The sequence below is a fragment of the Trichomycterus rosablanca genome, chromosome 9 (assembly GCF_030014385.1).
Source record: "Trichomycterus rosablanca isolate fTriRos1 chromosome 9, fTriRos1.hap1, whole genome shotgun sequence".
Lineage (NCBI taxonomy): Eukaryota > Metazoa > Chordata > Actinopteri > Siluriformes > Trichomycteridae > Trichomycterus > Trichomycterus rosablanca.
The window spans coordinates 12,307,022-12,330,070 of record NC_085996.1 but is presented as its reverse complement, the minus strand read 5'-3'; the positions used below and the strand labels follow the sequence as shown (position 1 = coordinate 12,330,070).

The 23,049-nt window shown below is 37.2% G+C and overlaps 1 protein-coding gene across 1 annotated transcript in view; it reads right to left on the bottom strand.

The window, feature by feature from the left end:
• The window catches only part of nbas (NBAS subunit of NRZ tethering complex), a 248,075-nt gene that overhangs the window by 115,695 nt on the left and 109,331 nt on the right, over positions 1-23,049 (bottom strand). The window contains exons 34-40 of the mRNA XM_063001902.1: positions 19,074-19,231; positions 14,530-14,601; positions 12,038-12,211; positions 11,388-11,501; positions 11,129-11,252; positions 9,234-9,310; positions 8,321-8,458 (exon numbers count right to left, since the gene is read on the bottom strand). Of these exons, the coding sequence (XP_062857972.1) occupies positions 8,321-8,458; positions 9,234-9,310; positions 11,129-11,252; positions 11,388-11,501; positions 12,038-12,211; positions 14,530-14,601; positions 19,074-19,231 (857 nt within the window). The remainder of the gene's footprint in view (positions 1-8,320; positions 8,459-9,233; positions 9,311-11,128; positions 11,253-11,387; positions 11,502-12,037; positions 12,212-14,529; positions 14,602-19,073; positions 19,232-23,049) is intronic.

The following is a 23,049-nucleotide window of genomic DNA, read 5'->3' as shown; positions in this document are numbered from 1 at the left end:
ACACTATAATTCACCAACCACTTCATTCTGGTCATGGTTGCTCTGGGTCATCCACTAACCAAAAACACTGGGTGTGAGGAAGCAATGGAACCTGGGTAGTGTGGTAATCAATCTCAGACATGTTTTCTTCTTTATTACCATAGCTACATTACTCAAACACTGTTTTAATTTTTCATTACCCCAAAACTGAGTAAAATTAATAAATCAGTATAAAAGTTGGAGCGCTAAGTGAATTTTAATCAGACGTTTGTTTTTAAGGTCGGTCCCAGGAGATTTGAATGAAACACCTTTTTGAAGAGTGCGTATATGAAAGAGTTTCTAGCTGCGGGCGATGATGAATGGGCGGCTGTGATTCTCAATCTCCGTAATCAGTCGAGCGTGAGAACGCTGCTCCATGAGCACACTAGCAATTATGCTAAACAGCGTATCAGTTCCCCAACTCGACCCCCCCTTCTTCCAGGTTCCTTTGGTTGAGAGAGAAAGCACAAAGTTTACGTGGTCCAACTAAAGATGGAACGTCTGTTCTTAAAGAGAAGCCCGTGCATTATGCTAAACTAGAGAGAAATCATTTAAAGACTTTCAAGTTGAGAGGACAGAGGTGCTGATAAGAAAGTGAGAAAATGAAGAGCAGCCAAATTTCCCTTTATCCATTTTTGCATTGTCCAAATTGGATATACTTAATTCCCAGATGCATTCTGGTTGCCCGACACCATCGCTGGACAAGTGAAATCTACAGTTAGTCACCTAAATCTATCTATCTATCCATCCATCCATCCATACACCCACCCACTATCTATCTACAGTAGATCTTTCCTTATGTACAAAGTAAGATCTTTCCTTGCTGTAAAAAGTGTCCAGATCAAGGGTTGTGGAAGCAGCAACAGATTCAGAATTAGGAATTTACTAAAGTAGGAGATTGGCTAAGTTAAGGTAATTTATTTATTTATTTATTCACTTATTTATTTTTATGATCTTTTATTTAGTTGTTTATTTATTTATTTTTGTATTTATTTATTTATATATGTAATTATTTATTTTTTCTATTACATAAAATAAATAAATACATAAATAAATAATACATTTGAAATAAATAAGCAGACAAATAAATAACTAAACAAAAAATTAAAATAAATAAATAAAAATGTAAAACAAATAAACAAACAAACAAATAAATAAAACATTTTAAATAAATAAGCAGACAAATACATAACTAACTGAATAAAAAATAAAAATAAATAGAAATCTAAAACAAATAAACAAATAAATTTATAAGCAAACAAACAAACAAACAAATAAATAAATGCATAAATAAATAAGGGTCCTCTATAAATGAATAAATAAGACCCAAAACATACTGTCTCTCGTACTACATATTTGTCACAAAGAAGGATTTTAGACCAATAAAACTAAATAATAAAAATCATGTTTTTTTCCTCAATTTACCTCCCAGTCTAGTTGTATCTAGTTTTACCTGATTGCATTTCGGTCCCTTTCTACTCCACATCGTACAAACAATGAAAAAAAAAAACAGTTAGCAGAAAATACACTGCCAACTATGTGAAATATGAGTTCACTTTCACTAAAAATCCTCCACTCCAAGTTCCATATGTCTTGTCACCAACCAGTGTGACATAGTTTAGAACAGATAGTACACTAGCAATTTTCATCCTCAAAACTCAGGACTTTAATGGTATAACCGATTAAGCCAGAAAAGACCCACAACAAACAGAATCCAACCACAATTACATTTATTAGCTTTTGTTCCCGCAAGACACTGAGTGATTACCCAGCAATTGTACCGAGTCCAAACAGCCTTGCCATGAGTTTAACTACACATCCAATACCTGAAGCAATCGAAAATAATCCACTCACCTCAGCTTAAAAGGTATTATGGTGATGTGTATAGATGTGTAAGAAAGCAGCAATACTTACAGGAACATCCTTTTGCCCCGATAACCTCTAAATATAGAGCAAATTTGGTACTAACCAGCTTTTGAAACATCTATTGTGAAGTCTTCATGCTAATGCAAAATGCTTTCAGCACACTCGTTATTACTGACTGATTTTAAAGGCTTTAATATAAACTAATAATAATAAACCTGCACTTTTTCTCCTAATCTGAAATGGTAAAAGTTAAGGTGCTAATTTATTTATTTCTTTGTTTATTTATTTATCTATGCATTTATTTATTTATTCTAATACTTAAAATAATCTGAAATGGTAAAAGTTACAGTGTTTTTATTTATTTATGCATTTTTACTATGTTATTTTGTTTGTTTATTTATGCATTTACTTATTTATTTTTTGCATTTATTTATGCATATAATATTTTGTTCTAATACTTGAAATAAGGGTAGAAGTTAAGGTTTATTTAGGGTTCATTTATTTATGTATTTTTATGATCTGTTATGTAATTGTTTATTTATTTATTTATGCATTTACTTATTCTAATACTTAAAATAATCTAAAATGTTAAAAGTTAAGGTGTTTATTTATTTATGTATTTTTTATGATCTGTTATTTAGTTGTTTATTTATTTATTAATTAATTCATTTTTTTATTGATTAATTGATTGATTAAATACAGTAACTAACAAAACAATTTTAAATAACTAACCAAATAACTAAGTAAATACATAAATAAATAATGCATTTAATACGCAGACAAATAAATAAGTAAATAAAAAAATTTAAATGTAAAAATAAATAAATAAATACATAAATAAATAAGAGCCCCCCTATAAATAAGACCCAAAACATACTGCCTCTGGTACTGCATATTTGTTACAAAAAAGGATTTTAGATCAATTATGAGATCTGTTATTTAAGTCTATTTATTTATTTATGCATTTATTCTAATACTTAATAATTTGGAATGGTAAAAGTTAAGGTGTTTATTTATGTTTTTATTATGATCTGTTATATAGTTGCTTATTTATTTATTTAGTTGTCTATTTATTTATTTATTTTTGCATTTATTGTAATACTTAAAATAATCTGAAATAGTACAAGTTAAGGTGTTTCTTTATTTCGTTATTTTTTATGATCTGTTAATTAGTTGTTTATTTATTAATTATAACATAAATAAATAAATAAATCATTTCAGTCACAGTCTGAAACATCAACACAAAAAACATACTCAAGCCTTTTCGGTACTGCTAATTAGCACTATACGTAGATCAATGACATACTAATGAAAGTACTGATTAATTACTGATTAAGAGTAAAAACAAGTGTTCAATGAAAATATGTGTTCGGTAAAATACCAGAAGCATAAACACAAACAGGTTTGCCATTATCAGTCCTCTCATCTAAACACTGTGATTGCTCATGGTCAGTTTATCATCACAGCATGAGAAGAAACCCTGGCTCATACACCCCTTTAGTATAATTATCACGATTCAGTCTGAGTCTCATGATTTAAAAAAAAACAAAAAACAGCACGTACTAGCATGCTACGGCTAATACTGATGGATGAGGAAAAGAGGAATAAACAGCAGGAAAGAACAGCGATGAATAGAAATAAAAATAGAAGAATAAAAGAAGAAAGCTAAAAAGTATAGAGGTTTAAAGCCTGAGGGATGATGGGATTGGGAGGCAGGGATCAACCAGTAATGGGAAAAATGTTGATTTGAAAAAATAGATGTATATTGTTGTTTCTATTTATTACTCTGATTATTTTGATACCTATAATGCATGAGCCAATACAGTGATCTGTCTGACTGAGTGGGCCAAAATTCCCACAGACAGCTTTTCTTTTCTAAGAGACCTCGTATTCATAATAAATAATTAATGCCAATGTTCAGGTGTCCACATACTTTTGGCCATATAGCGTGTTTAGAAAACACTATTTCCAAAAGTTCACAACCTAATTAGCTTTAGAAAGTGTTTGTTATCCATACACGGTGGGAGGTTAGTGCATGTGCTAATGCTAAAAGGTTTTGAAAGGCTACCGGCGTACCAGACACAGAACACACAGCAGAGAGCCTCGCTAATGAGCTCGTTACTTCCCTTCGTTAAGCATGAGGTTGGGGAACGGGGGGGGGGGGGGGGGGGGGGGGAACTATTAAGGCTGCTTGATGTTAGCCAGCCGGCTTTCAGCTTTGATTCAATGAAACACATATAAAGTGATCAGCCATAACATTAAAACCACCTCCTTGTTTCTACACTCACTGTCCATTTTATCAGCTCCACTTACCATATAGAAGCACTTTGTAGTTCTACAATTACTGACTGTAGTCCATCTGTTATTTATCCATTATTTAGGTGGTGGATCATTCTCAGCACTGCAGTGACACTGACATGGTGGTGGTGTGTTAGTGTGTGTTGTGCTGGTATGAGTGGATCAGACACTGCAGCACTGCTGAAGTTTTTAAATACCGGGTCCACTCACTGTCCACTCTATTAGACACTCCTACCTAGATGGTCCACCTTGTAGATGTAAAGTCAGAGACGATCGATCATCTATTGCTGCTGTTTGAGTTGGTCATCTTCTAGACCTTCATCAGTGGTCACAGGACGCTGCCCACGGGGCGCTGTTGGCTGGATATATTTTTGGTTGGTGGACTAGTCTCAGTCCAGCAGGGACAGTGAGGTGTTTAAAAACTGCAGCAGCGCTGCTGTGTCTGATCCACTCATACCAGCACAACACACACTAACACACCACCACCCTGTCAGTGTCAGTGCAGTGTTGAGAATGATCCACCACCTAAATAATACCTGCTCTGTGGGGGTCCTGACCATTGAAGAACAGCATGAAAAGGGACTAACAAATCATGCAGAGAAACAGATGGACTACAGCCAGTAATTGTAGAACTACAAAGTGCTTCTATATGGTAAGTGGAGCTGATAACATGGACAGTGAGTGTAGAAACAAGGAGGTGGTTTTAATGGTATGGCTGATCAGTGTATGTATATATGACAAATCAAGGCATTCTACTCTATTCTATTATACCATGACAGATGTTGTATTTGCACCTTTTGCTGATAACAGTCTGGGTGGTCCTTTTCATATTTAGCCCGGAGAACTAGACGTCCAATCTTCCCAAAAATAAACTGAAACGCGGACTCATTTGACCACAGAACATTTCCACTGTCTTGAACTTTGTGGCATTTCTGCATAGAACCGATGTTTGACTTTCTTTTTGTGTAATAGAGTTTAAAGTAGCGGCAGAGTGTGATAAACAACAACAGTCTGAGCGATCAAAATTCCTGCACACTTAACAGTGGACTTAACAGTGGTTTCCAACTTTGTCCTCAATGGACTGAGATCTCTCCAGATTCCCTTAATCTTTTCGCAATATTATGTGCGGTAGATGGTAAAAGACCATTAATACTAAATCTTTGGTACAAATTGGTGAGCCACAAACCATCTTTGCTGGCAAAAACTGTGTATTGAAGCAGGATCCACTAAAGGCTCAATCATGATACCCTCAACTGTTACCAATCCTTACAATCGTCACTTACTAATTTGTTGTGCAATTATTTAAAACCTGTGAAGTACTGTATATACTATTCAGATAACCTTTACCTCTTATATGCTAATGTCTTTTGCTGGAATCAAATTCTAAATTTGTCTATATTTACAAAATACAATCACTGGAAACACATTGTTTCAGTAAAATCAAATGGTAAGCAGTGTATAAATTAATATTACATAATGATATTATAATAGCAAAATAAATAAAACAGAAACGAATGAAATGTAAATCATTATAACCCTTAAAAGTAATTATCTTTCCAACAAAGAAATCACAGTTAAAGCCTTGTTTCTCAGTGAGTCTCCTAAAACATCAAAAACTAGAAACAAAACTCTAGTTTCCGATGCCGAGGTCTGCTAGACCCAAAGCCACATTAGCAATACAGGAAAGGTTTCTGAGAGTTAACAGCCTGTGTAATAGGTTGGTCACAGAACGACAACTTTAAGCAAAGCCAACAGAGGTCGATAAGCGTGTCTCAGTTTCAACTGTGAGGAAAAGACTTCCAGCTAAAGGATTGACTGGTTGAGTGGCAGTAAGCTAATGATTAAAGCTAAGATGATAAAATAAGAAAAAATAGACTTTCTTGGGCCATGCAGCCCAGACATTGGACTTCTGAGCACTGGAAGAGGGTCTTATGGATCAACCAATCAAAACACAACACTGGCAGGTAGGCTATTGGACTACTGAGAACTGAAAAAAAGGCTTTTAAATAAACCAATCAAAATGCTAAACTGGCAAATAAGAACATTGGTGGTTTCCCAGTAAGTGATGATTTTCCTGGGCCAAGCAGCCAAGCTATTGGACTATTAAGGACTGGAAGAAGGTCTTGTGAACTGACCAATCAAAATGTGACACAGGCAAGTAAGATAATTGGTGGTTTCCCAGTAAGTGGTGATTTTTCTGGGCCAAGCAGACCAGCCATTGGACTACTGAGAAGTAGAAGACGGTCTTTTGGATTAACCAATCAAAATGCAACACTGGCTAGTAAGATAATTGGTGGTTTCCCAGTAAATGGTGATTTTCCTGGGCAAAGCAACCTATATAATGGACTACTGAACAGTGCAAAGGGAACTTATGGATCAACCAATCAAAATGCTACACTGGCAAGTAAGATAATTAGTGGTTTTCCAGTATGTAGTGATTTTCCTGGGCTAAGCAGCTCAGCCATTGGACTACTGAACACTGGAAGAAAAGCCTTTGGATCAACCAATCAAAATGCAACACTGACAAGCAGGACAATGGATGGTGTACAAGTGTGTGGTGATTTTCCTGGGCCAAGCAGCCCAGTCAGTCGTCTACTGCGCACTGGAAGAAGGTCTTTTGAATTAACCATTCAAAATTCTCTGTTGGCAAGTAGGCAAGTGGTTTCCCTGTAAGTTATCTTTTTCCTTGGCCAAGCAGCCCAGCAATTGGACTACCGAGCACTAGAAGAAAGGCTTTTGGACCAACCAATCAAAATGCTACGCTGGCAAGTAGGCAAGTGGTTTCCCAGTAAGTGGTGATTTTCCTGGGCAAAGCAGCCCAGACACTGGACTTCTGAGCACTGGAAGAGGGTCTTTTTGATCAACCAATCAAAACGCAACACTGGCAGGTAGGAAAATTGATGGTTTCCAAGTAAATGGTGATTCTCATTGGCCATGCAGACCAGCTATTGGACTACTAAGCACTGGAAGAAGGGCTTTTGGATTAACCAATCAAAATGCTACACTGGCAAGTAGGATAATTGGTGGTTTCCCAGTAAGTGATGATTTTCCTTGGCCAAGTAGCCCAGCAATTGGACTACTGAGCACTAGAAGAAGGGCTTTGGAATTAACTAATCAAAATGCTACACTGGCAAGTAGGATAATTGGTGGTTTCCCAGTAAGTGGTGATTTTCCTGGGCAAAGCAGCCCAGCCATTGGACTACCGAGCACTAGAAGAAGGGCTTTTGGATGAACCAATCAAAATGCTACACTGACGAGTAGGATAAATGGTGGTTTCCCAGTAAGTGGTGGTTTTTCTGAGTCAAACAGCCCAGATATTTGACTTCTGAGCACTAGAAGAAGGTCTTTTGAACTAACCAATCAAAATGCTACACTGGCAAGTATGATAATGGGTGGTTTCCCAGTAAGTGGTGATTTTTCAGGGCAAAGCAGGCCAGCCATTGGACTACCGAGCACTAGAAGAAGGGCTTTTGGATTAACCAATCAAAATGCAACACTGCCAAGTAGAAGAATGGATGATTTACAAGTGTGTGATGATTTTACTCAGCCAAACAACCTAGATAATGGACTACTGAACAATGGAAAGGGGACTTGTGGATCAACCAATCAAAATGCTACACTGACAAGAAGGAGAATGGATGGTTTATCACTGTGTGACTTAAACTTAAGTATAAAGAAAGAAACATGATGAGCTGTAGCTCTTTAGCTAAAGAATGATAACTGGTAATGACATCTGGTTTATTTTCACAGCAAGACAATGACACTAAACATACCTTCATGCTATGTTAGAACGTCAATTAAATTGTAAAACCCTATTTAAATACACAGTAGGGCTAGAAGTATGTGCACACCAAGCACACCGAGCCAAGAGCTTACTGGACATGCCATTTCTAGGACACAGACATTATAAGGAAGGTTGTCCCATGGATTTATTGCTATAAAATAGAGATATAGAGACAGATATGAGGAAATCTGTACTAAAATCTGTAGTTAAAAAGCATTTGTGAGGTCAGGAAGCAATGTTGGATGAGACGACCTAGAACCAAAGTTCCATTTAATGCAGATTAGAGCTGTATCTGCAGCACTGCAGTCAGATTGGCCAGCTCATGTTTTGGCTGCTTATATTGAGCTTGCTTACCCTGTACAGAGGACTGCACTTGTTCTTAAAGCACGGCACGAGGCGAGAGTAGATCTGCAGAGAGTAATAATAAGCGGCCAGCTGCAGGGACAGAGCCGAGGGGGGCTGCTTCTCAAAACACGAGTTAGCGTCCAACACCTGAGACACACAATAGATAAACGCTATGAATAGACAAAAACAAATGGTACGAACACAAAACATGGACAAAATAGAGACATAAATGACAGGAGAAAAATTGGGAAATGATGAAGCAAAGGCATAAAATGATGTTAGGACAAAACACGCCCCTGGAGCAGACAGGGTTAGGGGCCTTGCTCAAGGGTCCAAGAATGGCTGTATAGCAGAGCCTGGATTTGAACCGACAATCTTCCGATTGATAGTCCAAAGCTCTACCCACTAGGCTCCCACTGTCACAAGGGATAAAACAAAAGAAGAAACACAAACAATACACTAAAAGAAAAAAGACAAGATGACATGTAGGACAGGGGTTGAAATAAAATTAAGCGGCCGCTCAGGTGGCGCAGCGGTAAAAACACAGGCTGGAACCAGAGCTGGGATCTCGAATACATCGTATCGAATCTCAGCTCTGCCTGCCTGTTGTTCAAATATAGGTGGGATTAAGCCGGATAGGGTCTCTCTCGCATAACTAATGCAATTACGACCTCTGCTGGCTGATTGCTGGCGCCTGCACAGAGATGAGAAAAGGGTGCTGTCAGGGTGTGTCTCTCTGTACACAGTGCTGAGCTGCACCGCACTCGTCAAGGTGTAGGTGATAAGATGCATACGGCTGCTGCCCACGTGTCGGAGGGGGCGTGGGTTAGCTTCGTTCTCCTCAGACAATTAAGCAAATTGAAGCAGGTCGGAAAAAAATGGGGAAAGAGAGGAAAACACACACACACACATACACACAAACCTGTGGCAATGCTAGCAAATAGGCAAGTGCTAGTGTCATGTCTCTAGAAAAAGCATCATTCGCCAGCTGGAGTAGCACTGAAAAACAGCCAGAGAAAACACACACACACACACACACACACCATGAGTAATGTTCAGCACTGCACGTGAACCTTCTGATCTCTACATTCAGATACCATTATCAGAAGACTGTGACTACATGCTAACAACCAACCTGATGCCTCCACAGACAATGATTGGCTGGTCTAAGGGAGGGCGGGCCATACGGATTCCTTATAACTGCTGCAATTTCGAACCTCAACTTGTTGAGTCATGACGCCTACACAATGAGACCGTGCATAATGGAAATTGTTGCTTAACTCTCTATATGAACCCCCCTCAGGTAGGTGAAAAGAGGCGGTCAGCTACTGCACACGAGTGGGCGTGTGTTAATTACGGCCCACCTCGGCCAGGGTAGGGGTCCATAGCAGTAGAGGTGAAAACAGGTGATCAGGTAATTGGATATGACTTGATTAGGAGGAAAATTGTAAGAACCTAATGCTTACATTACCGAGAAAAAGAGCAGCCAATAGCAATCTGCCAAAGTTATTTATCACACCCAACCCAACAACCAGCGTCCCCGGGCATTGATTAGCTCATCTGTCTTGTCTTGTGCACTTTGCACAGGAAGCGACATGTTATTTAGCACCGAGGGTTCACTTCAATTAATCAACGAGGAACTCAGTCTAAAAGTGGCTGCGCATCATAAAGATAAACGAGGCGAGCATTGCTAACATGCTAACAGCTAGCGATGGCTCCTGTAGGGTCGGAGTTTGGGGGAATAATCTATACTTTTACTTATTAAGTATGAATATAATCATATTAATGAATAAGGTTTGTAGTTGGTTAAATAGGCAATCACAACTTTAATAATAAGACATGTATAATACATTTATAATAAGAAACACATCACTTTTGCAGTATTGTGATTCAAATTTGATTCATTTCTCTACAAGGGTCCATCTACTGGACTTTAAAAATCCTGCAGTTATTACTAATGAAAAAAAAATCATTAATTCTAACTTAATAAATAAATAAATAAATACACATACCATTAACGTATACAATTAAATAGCCAATCATGTTTATATACTACCTTCAGAGTATACAATTACTCACTGTCACCCATTTGGTTCTCTGTCACCCCCTGTTCCCCGTTTATCAAATAAATCAATAAATCAATAAATCAATAAAATAAAGCTGGAAGAGAGAGAAAAAAAAAAAATGAAAAATGACCACCATATGACCTCTACTGACCAAATAAAAATCCAAATAATAATAATAATAATAATGATGATGATAATAATAATAATAATAAAAAAAAAATAATAATAATAATAATAATAACACTGAAAAGATGAAATCCAAATAATAATAATAATAATAATAATAATAATAATAACAATGAAAGGATGAAATCCAAATAATAATAATAACAATAGTAACAATAATAATAATAATAATAATAATAACACTGAAAGGATTAAATCCAAATAATAACAATAGTAATAATAATAATTAATAATAATAATAATAATAATAATAATAACACTGAAAAGATGAAATCCAAATAATAATAATAATAATAATAATAATAATAATAATCATCATCATCATAACACTGAAAGGATGAAATCCAAATAATAATAATAATAACAATATAAAAATGCATAAAATAAAATAAAATTAAATAATAATAAAAAAAAACAATACACAAAAAAACAAAAATACAGAAAAACAAAACAGAAAAAGAAAACAAAGCAAAGACAAAATAGGACCATAGGGCCTCTACTGACCAGATGAAACCCAATTTAAATTCCAAAACTCATAAATGTGTAAAGTGTAAATGTGCACTACCTTCAGTAGCTGGAAAAAGTTGCTGGCCCTCGCTTTTGGTCTCGGCTAGCTTGCCGGTGCGAAGCAAAACTTCAGCAAAGTCTTCCTGAGGGACGTAGTCGTAGAAGGAATACACGTCATCACACTGAAACACATGATTACTGTTAGGAACTTTAAACACAGCGGATAAAGAGTTTCCTACTTGGAAGTTGGGATTGGTCTCTATAAACAAATATGAAAAAAATTAACAAAGCAAGACAGAATAGTTGTAGAAACCAACCAGATTAACATATGGATCGTCCAGCAGCTCCTCATAGAATGAACTGCAGCCCTGTCGCTCCAGATCTGCGTTCTGATTGGCCGATCCAGTACGGTGCAAATCTGACTCCTGGCCCTGACAAGATACATTTTTTTCAAAAAAAAAAAAAAAAAAAAAAAAAAAAACGAACAAAAAAATTAATAATAATCTGATATTTTGTTCAAACAATGCAGTAACACACAATAAAAATAATAACACAATACATAATTATAATAATATTTTTTTTATTATTATTATTTATTATTATTAATATTATTTATTGTTATTATTACTATTATTTTTATTCTTTTTCTTCTTTTCTTATTCTTCTTATTAACACTATTAGTATTTTATTATTATTATAATTTAATTATTATTATTAGGAATATTATTATTAACATGGAAAATTTGAAAGTAGAAATACCGTTTGCTGCTGGAGCAGCTTGTTTGTTTAGACCTCCATTATTTATTTCTGAATGTTGGTTCTGTTTGTCTGGCGACTAATCTTATAAGTAAATATTATTAACAATTTTATTAAAAAACATATTAATATTTTCATCCCCAAAAGCTTTAACTATACACACTGAATGTAGATGAATTCAGAGTGAAGTATGATGGAGGTTTTATCTTACATGCAGTGGCCGGAGGTAGTTGATGGACTCCTTCCACCATTGGGAGTCACTGATAGTGTTTAGTACAGCCTTGGTGTTGAGTGTGGTTGTGGTCAAAACCTCCATGGTGCGAGCTGTCGTTCTCTGAAGAAGAGCTGTAGGCTGACCGACACCCGGTCCTCCACCTGCTGACTGCTACATCCACACACACACACACACACAATTCAACAATAGTTAAACAATGTTAAGTTTAGTCTAAGAACTGTGTTAATATACATACATAATAAAGTGTGTAGACACCCCTCATGATTATTGAGTTTACTTAATACAGCTATACTCATTGCTAACAGGTGTATAATAGGCCCCTTACTGTAAACAAAACAAGAAACTCCAGTGGCCTGAATAGACCTCTAATCTCAATCCCACTAAACACCTTTGGGATAAATTGGAACATTGACTGTGAGCCTGGCCTTCTCGTCCAACATCATCAAACTCTATATTAAGGCCTTTGGATTGGAAATAGGGTGGCTAACAAGATCACAGTTAGCTGTCCTTATACTTTTTGGCAGGGTAGTGTCAAAGCATCATGAGCCAACTACAAAAGCGGCAAAAATAAGAGGTGCCCAATATGGAGGTTCAGCGTCTGTTGTCTCATTGCTGCTCTAACTGCGACTCCTAGTAAACTGGAGCTTATCTGAACTTTCAATTTTAGCAAAGCCCCAACCTGGCTAGGCAATTGTCTGTGTTTGAGAGAAGGAAGGCTGGACTGGGTGTCTTCCCAGTGCCATTGCAATATGCAATCCAGGACTGATCCAGGCTCCAGTGCAAGTGTGGGTAGGGGGGAGTCACATAGAGCTCAATACTTGCAGGTGATACTAAGTGGCCACAGATTGGACACGTGTCAGTGGGTGTGTGTGGTGACCTGAAATCCTATTGAGCAGATCGGGTGTTGTGTAATCGGAAGCGAATTCTCAAGTGGGAATTGGAGATGATTTTATTGGGTCCTCCTCCTGTGTTTAAGGAGTTGTGTGGATAACCAAGGCCCTCCCCTGCCCTTCAGTCACTCAATCATGAGAAATCGACCATCCTATATGTTCACCAGATCCACCATCCCAACACAATCCATTCAGGACTCCTTATTAAAATGTGATTCCAAGTTTCAGTGATTTGTCACTTGTGTGTGTTCTTCAGAAGTTTGGGGTAACTGGATCAATGCTAACAAACAGTGTGGCATTAATCACATGATCTCATTAATGTGAGAGGATAATGCAGGAGAAGATAATTAGAGGGTGATTCAAGTTACACTACATGCAGCTGCTGAATTATGGTGATGACAAGACCAGAATAAAAGAAAGAAAGAACAGACAAAAAAGAAAGAACACAAAAGAAAGAACACAAAAGAAAGAACATACAAGAAAAAACAAACAAGAAAGAAAGATAGAACAGACAAGAAAAAAGCAAAGAAAGAAAGAAAGAAAGAACAGACAAGAAAGAGAGAAAGAAAGAAAGAAAAAAAGAAAAAAGTACAGACAAGAAAGAAAGAAAGAAAGAAAGAAAGAAAGAAAGAAAGAAAGAAAGAAAGAAAGAAAGAAAGAACAAAAAAAAGAAAGAAAGAACAGACAAGAAAGAAAGAAAGAAAGAACAAAAAAAAGAAAGAAAGAACAGACAAGAAAGAAAGAAAGAAAGAAAGAAAGAGAGAAAGAAAGAAGGAACCAACAAGAAGAACAGACAAGAAAGAAGGAACAAAAAAGAAAAAGAACACAAGAAAAAAAGAAAGAGAGAAAGAAAGAAAGAACAGACAAGAAAGAAGGAAAGAGAGAAAGAAAGAAAGAAAAAGAGAAAGAACAGAAAAGAAAAGAAAGAAAAAAGAAAGAGAGAAAGAAAGAAAGAGAGAAAGAAAAAAGAGAAAGAAAAAGAGAAAGAATAGAAAAGAAAGAAAAAAAAGAGAGAAAGAAAGAAAAAAAAGAAAAAAAAACAGACAAGAAAGCAAGAAAGAAAGAGAGAAAGAAGGAACCAACAAGAAGAACAGACAAGAAAGAAGGAACAAAAAAGAAAAAGAACACAAGAAAAAAAGAAAGAGAGAGAGAAAGAAAGAAAAAACAGACAAGAAAGAACCAACAAGAAGAACAGACAAAGGGAAAAAAAGAATAAGAACACAAAAAAAGAAAGAAAGAAAGAAAGAAAGAAAGAAACAAACAAACAAACAAAAGAAAGAACACATACAAAAACATACACATACAGTTTCTCTCTCTCATCTCACACACACCTACACACACTCTTAAACACACACACACTTAGATGCACACATGAACCTGTAAACACTCTCATGACTTTTCTATAATAGTAAACAGTGAAGTAGCAGAACATTGTGAAGAGCATCATTTTTACTGCAGGTGAAACACAGTAAACACTTGTATGACTTGTGTAACGTGTGGAGAGCTCCAGTAACCTCACTCACACAAGGTCAGTTTACTCTCTCATACACTGTACGAGCGTGGCATGATGGACGTTACCTGATCTGTATCATCCACTCTTCTCTTGGCTTCAGACGGAGAGATCTTGTAGTTCACTGCCTGGTAAAGGATCTTAAAGAAAGAGGAGAAAAAATCATCAGCTTCTAGTTCTACAGGGGCTTATGCAACTTAAATACACTATATGGACAAAAGTTTTGGGACACCCCTTTAATTTATTGAATTTGTGTGTTTTAGCCACAACAACTAACAGGTTTAAAAAATTAATTACATGACCAATTTGCAGCAACATTTTAAGGAAGGCCCTTTCCCGTTTCAGCATGACTGTGCTCCTGTGCACAAAGCGAGTTCTATAAAGACGTAAAGAGAATCTTGATATACAGAATCCCCAGTGGCCTGCACACAGCCCTGAGCTCACCCCACAGCTTTGGTATTAACTGGAACATCAATTGAGGCTTTCTTGACCATACAAAGGCTATTTTGACTGAATGGGCACAAATTCCCACAGACATACTTCAAAGTTTGGGAGAAGCCTTCTCTGAGTAGCTGTGGTTGTAGCAGAAAAGATTGCATAGGGATGTTTTATTTTATATAGACAGACAGACCAGAGCAGACCGACAGATAGATATGCAGATAGATAGACAGACTGACAGATAGACACATACATACAGACAGACAGGCAGACAGACAGATAGACAAAGATAACAGACAAATGGAGATACAGATAGACAGATAGACAGACAGACAGACAGACAGACAGACAGACAGACAAAGATAATAGACAAGTAACAGATAAAAATATAGACAGACAGACAGACAGACATACAGACAAAGATGATACACACATAGAGATAAAAGATAGACAGACAGGCAGACAGACAGATATAATAGACAGGTAGACAGATAGATAAACAGACAGACATACAGACAAAGATAATAGACATAGGGATAACAGACAGACAGACAGACATATAGACAAAGATAATAGACAAGTATCAGATAAATAGATAGACAGACAGACAGACAGACAGTCATACAGACAAAGATGATACACACATAGAGATAAAAGATAGACAGACAGGCAGGCAGACAGACAGATATAATAGACAGGTAGACAGATAGATAAACAGAGACATACAGACAAAGATAATAGACATAGGGATAACAGACAGACAGACAGGAATATAGACATATAGACACAGATAATAGACAGGTAGACAGATAGATACAGTAGATAGACAGAGACAGACAGAGACAGACAGATAGACACATAAAAATAGACACATAGGGATAACAGATAGACAGACAAAGATAAGACAGACAGGTAGACAGATACAGTAGACAGACAGATACATACAGACAGGCAGATAGACAGACAAAAATAAGACAGACAGGTAGACAGATAGATACAGTAGATAGACAGATACAGACAAACATAATAATAGACACATATAGATGACAGACAGACAGGCAAAAAGACAGACAGACAGACAAAAATAATGGACAGGTAGGCACAGATAGATAGATAGATAGATAGATAGATAGATAGATAGATAGATAGATAGATAGATAGATAGACAGACAGACAGACAGACAGACAGACAGACAGACAGATAGATAGACAGACAAAGATCATAGACAGGTAGGCACAGATAGATAGATAGATAGATAGATAGATAGATAGATAGATAGATAGATAGATAGATAGATAGATAGATAGATAGATAGAACAGACAAAGATAATAGACAGGTAGGCACAGATAGATAGATAGATAGATAGATAGATAGATAGATAGATAGATAGATAGATAGATAGATAGATAGATAGATAGATAGATAGATAGATAGAACAGACAGATAGACAGACAGACAGACAGACAAAGATCATAGACAGGTAGGCACAGATAGATAGATAGATAGATAGATAGATAGATAGATAGATAGATAGATAGATAGATAGATAGATAGATAGATAGATAGATAGACAGGTAGGCACAGATAGATAGATAGATAGATAGATAGATAGATAGATAGATAGATAGATAGATAGATAGATAGATAGATAGATAGATAGATAGATAGATAGAACAGACAGATAGACAGACAGACAAAGATAATAGACAGGTAGGCACAGATAGATAGATAGATAGATAGATAGATAGATAGATAGATAGATAGATAGATAGATAGAACAGACAGATAGACAGACAGACAGACAGACAAAGATCATAGACAGGTAGGCACAGATAGATAGATAGATAGATAGATAGATAGATAGATAGATAGATAGATAGATAGATAGATAGATAGATAGATAGATAGATAGATAGATAGACAGGTAGGCACAGATAGATAGATAGATAGATAGATAGATAGATAGATAGATAGATAGATAGATAGATAGATAGATAGATAGATAGATAGATAGATAGACAGGTAGGCACAGATAGATAGATAGATAGATAGATAGATAGATAGATAGATAGATAGATAGATAGATAGATAGATAGATAGATAGATAGATAGATAGATAGATAGATAGATAGATAGATAGATAGATAGATAGAACAGACAGATAGACAGACAGACAAAGATAATAGACAGGTAGGCACAGATAGATAGATAGATAGATAGATAGATAGATAGATAGATAGATAGATAGATAGATAGATAGATAGATAGACAGACAGACAAAGATAATAGACAGGTAGGCACAGATAGATAGATAGATAGATAGATAGATAGATAGATAGATAGATAGATAGATAGATAGATAGATAGATAGATAGATAGATAGAACAGACAGACAGACAGACAGACAAAGATAATAGACAGGTAGGCACAGATAGATAGATAGATAGATAGATAGATAGATAGATAGATAGATAGATAGATAGATAGATAGATAGATAGATAGATAGATAGATAGAACAGACAGATAGACAGACAGACAGACATATACAGCTGTCCCAGTAACTCCTGGTTTGCATAAAAAGTAGTAGACCAGAACAAACTATGCTGTTCTAACCCAGTTCTGTATAGTGTGTTTTGCTGAAGTTAGTTGAGATGTAAAGTGCTCCAAATGTCCAGTGTAATTCAGACTGTCTGGAGAATAAAGGTTAGACAGTTTGTTACTCGTGTAAGACGGCTAAGTTTAGCTCTTCTCTGATTAGACCTTCAGGAAACCGCTTGTGCTGAAACAACAGACCCAGCATTTCATACAGCATGAAACCGGTTACATCACACCCACCACACACCACATTCTCTGATCAGCAGGTTCCACACACTGCTTCCCCTGAGATACCACCGGCCCCAGTGGCGTTTTTACACTTGCACTTTTGTCAAAGCACAGACACAAATTTTACACTATTCTAAAAAACCCTTTGAAGTATGTCTGGGAATTTGTGCCCATTCATTCAAACAGCATCTGTGGCTTGCAATTAATATTCCAATTCGTTTTCCTATTCGCAAGTGATTCGGATAGATGTGACGTCAGCAGTCCAAAGAGCATCTCGCTACCCCTTAACCACATTACGTATGGTATGGCCCAAAGCAACCGTCTCACCTTGACATCAAGCTTTAAAAACATTATAGGAGTCACTGTTTATTGGAAAAGGTCCAAATGGTCCAAGATCATATGGGTAGAGTACATACATACAGACAGACAGATAGAAAGAGCTAGATACAGACAGACAGACACAGACAGAAAGAGACAGATAAACAAAGATAATAGACAGAGATATCATAGACAGACAGATACATACATACAGACAGACAGACAGACAGAAGGACATAGATGGACAGATGATAAATAGCAACAGACAGACAAACCGATCGATAGATAGATAGATAGATAGATAGATAGATAGATAGATAGATAGATAGATAGATAGATAGAGATATTAGATAGATTGATAGATAGATAGACAGACAGACAGACAGATAGATAGACAGACATATACAAACAGATACAATATACATACAGACAGACAGATAGATACAGACAGAAAGACAAAGATTAAAGATAGATAGATAGATAGATAGATAGATAGATAGATAGATAGATAGATAGATAGATAGACACAGACAGACAGACTGACAGACAGACAGACAGACAGACAGACAGACAGACAGACATATAAAAGCCATGCCCTAACCAGGATCCTGTGCACTCAGTGTACCAGCTGTCCCAGTAACTCCTGATTTGCATAAAAGTAGCAGAACAGAACAAACTATGCATGCTGTTCTAACCCAGTTCTGTATTGAGTTTGCTAAGACCATAGGGGTAGAGTAGGGGGTGAAGGAACCCCTAGGAGGAACCCCTAGGAGGAACCCAGAGTAACCCAGTGTAAAAAGGTCAGTTGTACATTTACATTTTCAGCATTTAGTAGACGCTTTTATCCAAAGCGACTTACATTATACAGTCTAAGCAATTGAGGGTTAAGGGCCTTGCTCGAGGGCCCAGCAGTGGCAACTTGGCAGTGGAGGGGTTTCAACCAGCAACCTTCTGCTTACTAGTCCAGTACCTTAACTGCTAGGTTACAACTGCCCTTGTAGCAAAAAGATGAACGTCACATGAAACCCACCTGGGTTTGCAGAGAGCTTGAGACTGCTAGCAGATTCTGGATGTTGGCGGGAGGGCAGTGGGTCAGAGCGAACGCCATCAGCTCCTGACGAGCCGGGAGTCGTGTGTAACTCTCGCACTGGCCCAGCTGGGCACACACCTCCCACCCATCACTGAAACCTACAGGCAGAGAAAGAAAAAATATTATCATGTTATAGAAATATGTTGTTTACATGATTTAGTACCACATGGTTCAGTAGGCCATGATTAAGTACTACATGGTTTAGTACTGTTTGATGTAGTAGCTTTAATTCAGAACCACATAATGCTGTTGAACATGATTTGGTACCACCTGATTTAGTACCACATGGTTCAGTAGCATTGATTCAGAACCACATGATGCTGTTGAACATGATTTGGTGCCACATGGTTCAGCAGTACATGATTTAGTACCCTATGGTTTAACAATACAAACTTTAGTACCACATGGTTTAGTACGACATTATTTAGTACTACATGGTTTAGTAGCACATGCTTTAGTACCACGTGGGTTCAGCAACACATGATTTAGTACTACATGGTTTAGTAGCACATGCTTTAGTACCACATGGGTTCAGCAACACATGATTTAGTACCACATTATTTAGTACTGCAGGGTTTAGTAGCACATGCTTTAGTACCACGTGGGTTCAGCAACACATGATTTAGTACTACATGGATTAGTAGTACATGCTTTAGTACCACATGGGCTCAGCAACACATGATTTAGTACTGAAGGGTTTAGTAGCACATGCTTTAGTACCGCATGGGTTCAGCAACACATGATTTAGTACCACATTATTTAGTACTGCAGGGTTTAGTAGCACATGCTTTAGTACCACGTGGGTTCAGCAACACATGATTTAGTACTGCAGGGTTTAGTAGTACATGCTTTAGTACCACGTGGGTTCAGCAACACATTATTTATTACTACATGGCTAAGTAGCACATGCTTTAGTACCACATGGTTTCAGCAACACGATTTAGTACCACATGGTTTAGTAGCACATGCTGTAGTACCATATGGGTTCAGCAACACATGATTTAGTACTATATGGTTTAGTAGTACATGCTTTAGTACCACATGGGCTCAGCAACACATGATTTAGTACCACATTATTTAGTACTGCAGGGTTTAGTAGCACATGCTTTAGTACCACATGGGTTCAGCAACACATGATTTAGTACTACATGGTTTAGTAGTACATGCTTTAGTACCACATGGGTTCAGCAACACATGATTTAGTACTACATGGTTTAGTAGTACATGCTTTAGTACCACATGGGTTCAGCAACACCTGATTTAGTACCACATTATTTAGTAGCACATGATTTAGTACCACATGGGTTCAGCAACACGATTTATTACTACATGGTTTAACAGCACCTGATGCTGTTGAACATGATTTAGTACCACATGGTTCAGTACCACATGATTTAGTACTACATGGTTTAACAGCACATGATGCTGTTGAACATGATTTAGTACCACATGGTTCAGTACCACATGATTTAGTACCACATGGTTCAGTACCACATGGTTCAGTACCACATGATTTAGTACTACATGGTTTAGCAGCACATGATGCTGTTGAACATGATTTAGTACCACATGGTTCGGTACCACATGATTTAATACCACATGGTTCAGTACCACATGATTTAGTACCACATGGTTCAGTACCACATGATTTAGTACTACATGGTTTAGCAGCACATGATGCTGTTGAACATGATTTAGTACCACATGGTTCGGTACCACATGATTTAGTACTGCGTGATTCAGTAGCATTGATTCAGAATCACATGAGTTAGTACCACGTGTCTCAGCAGCACTTGGTTCAGTATGGCTGCTCAGTGGGAGATTCAGCTGTAGGTACACACTAGATTTTCACTTATCTCACTCCCACTGCTCCACCTTCTGTCAAACATCTTTAGCTGCTCTCATTCATCTTTCTAATCTTTAGCACTCAGGGTGTGATGGAGAAACAGAGTGAGTAATTAGGAAATGAAGCAAGAGAAAGGCTAACCTATTTTTTACCATCATGTTATTGGAGCTCTGGGACTGATGCCGATAGCAATCAGAGATTAGCACTTTCTCTGTTTCACTGCCCTGCACTAATCTACTCTCTCTCTCTCTCTCTCTCTCTCTCTCTCTCTCACACACACACACACACACACACACACACATACACAGCTATATAATTCTCAGTCCATCTACTACTGCTACACACAGCTATATGATTCTACAACCCCAAATCAGAAAAAGTTGGGACAGCATATACAATGCAAACAATGGTTTAGTACATGGTTTAGTAGCACATGCTTTAGTACAGCATGGGTTCAGCAACACATGATTTAGTACTACATGGTTTAGTTGCACATGGGTTCAGCAACACATGATTTAGTACTACATGGTTTAGTAGCACATGCTTTAGTACCACATGGGTTCAGCAACACATGATTTAGTACCACATGGTTTAGTAGCAAATGCTTTAGTACCACATGGATTCAGCAACACATGATTTAGTACTATATGGTTTAGTAGTACATGCTTTAGTACCACATGGGTTCAGCAACAGCAACACAATGGGGTTTAGCAGTAAATAAAATAAATAAACTTAAAAAGAGCCTCACAGTGAAGATAAACCGGAGCAGCGCGCGCGCGTGTGTGTGTGTGCGCCTTTAGAAGAGACGCTTTGTTCACAGTATCGCTATAAGTGATTCATTGATTCACGAGTCATTTTTCGCGAAGCGTAAGTTTCTCTTCTCAGTTATCTCTCCGTGTTTACTGTTATTAATTAAATGTCGTGGTTTTAAATAAACACCAACTACTACAGAACATTTTGTGTGACTCTCTTACATTAAAAAGCTTCATTAAAAAGCGTAATTAAACTGCTATTACCACAGATCTGTAACCGACCGTCAGACTCGTTCCGTCTAAGGAGCTAAAAGTTCAGCAGATGATCCTGAACTAACGAATTTGGTAATGAATAAACTTTTGCCTCTGATTGGCTCTGTAACGTTTTCTGTTCTCATCTACATCACAAGTAAGAACCGCTTACGATTTACCAAAGTGAACCAGGAGTTTATATAACGTGCTGATAGAATCGACTCAGATGTGACGGGGTTGAATTATCTTTTTAAAGTAAATATTACAATCAGCAAAATTACATCGTATGTATGATGCACAACGTTAATGATGTTATTTTAGGTCATGAAGAGCTTTCACGATGGTTTCTGTACGATGGTTGATGAATGGTGATGTGATGGTTGGCGCGTCGTAGCTCAAAGTCTGGATCAATCCACTGAGCTGTTAACTTAACGTGATCTTTATATATCACACGATCGGATCGGCTACTTTTAGGAAATATCGCCGATCGCCGATAGCATATTTTGATTAAAAATCGGCCGATACCGATTCATAGCCGATCGATCGTCCCATCTCTATTTAGTACTACATGGTTTAGTAGCACATGCTTTAGTACCACATGGGCTCAGCAACTCATGATTTAATACCACATTATTTAGTACTGCAGGGTTTAGTAGCACATGCTTTAGTACCACATGGGTTTAGCAACACATGATTTAGTACTACATGGTTTAGTAGCACATGCTTTAGTACCGCATTCCACATTCCAAAAAAAGTTGGGACAGTACAGCATTTACCACTTTGTAACGTTGCCATTCCTTTTCACCACACTTAAAAGACGTTCTGGCACCGAGGAGACCAAGTGATTTAGTGTTTCAGCTTTTATTTTGTCCTATTTTGTCGTTTCAAAGTTCTCCACACATTCTCTATTGGGGACAGGTCAGGACTGCAGGCAGGCCAGTCCAGTACCCGTACCCTCTTCTTCCATGCCATGCCTTTGTAATGTGTGCAGCATGTGAAAAATGCATGGAACGTCCCTGGAAAAGATGACGTCTTGAAGGCAGCATATGTCACTCTAAGATCTCAA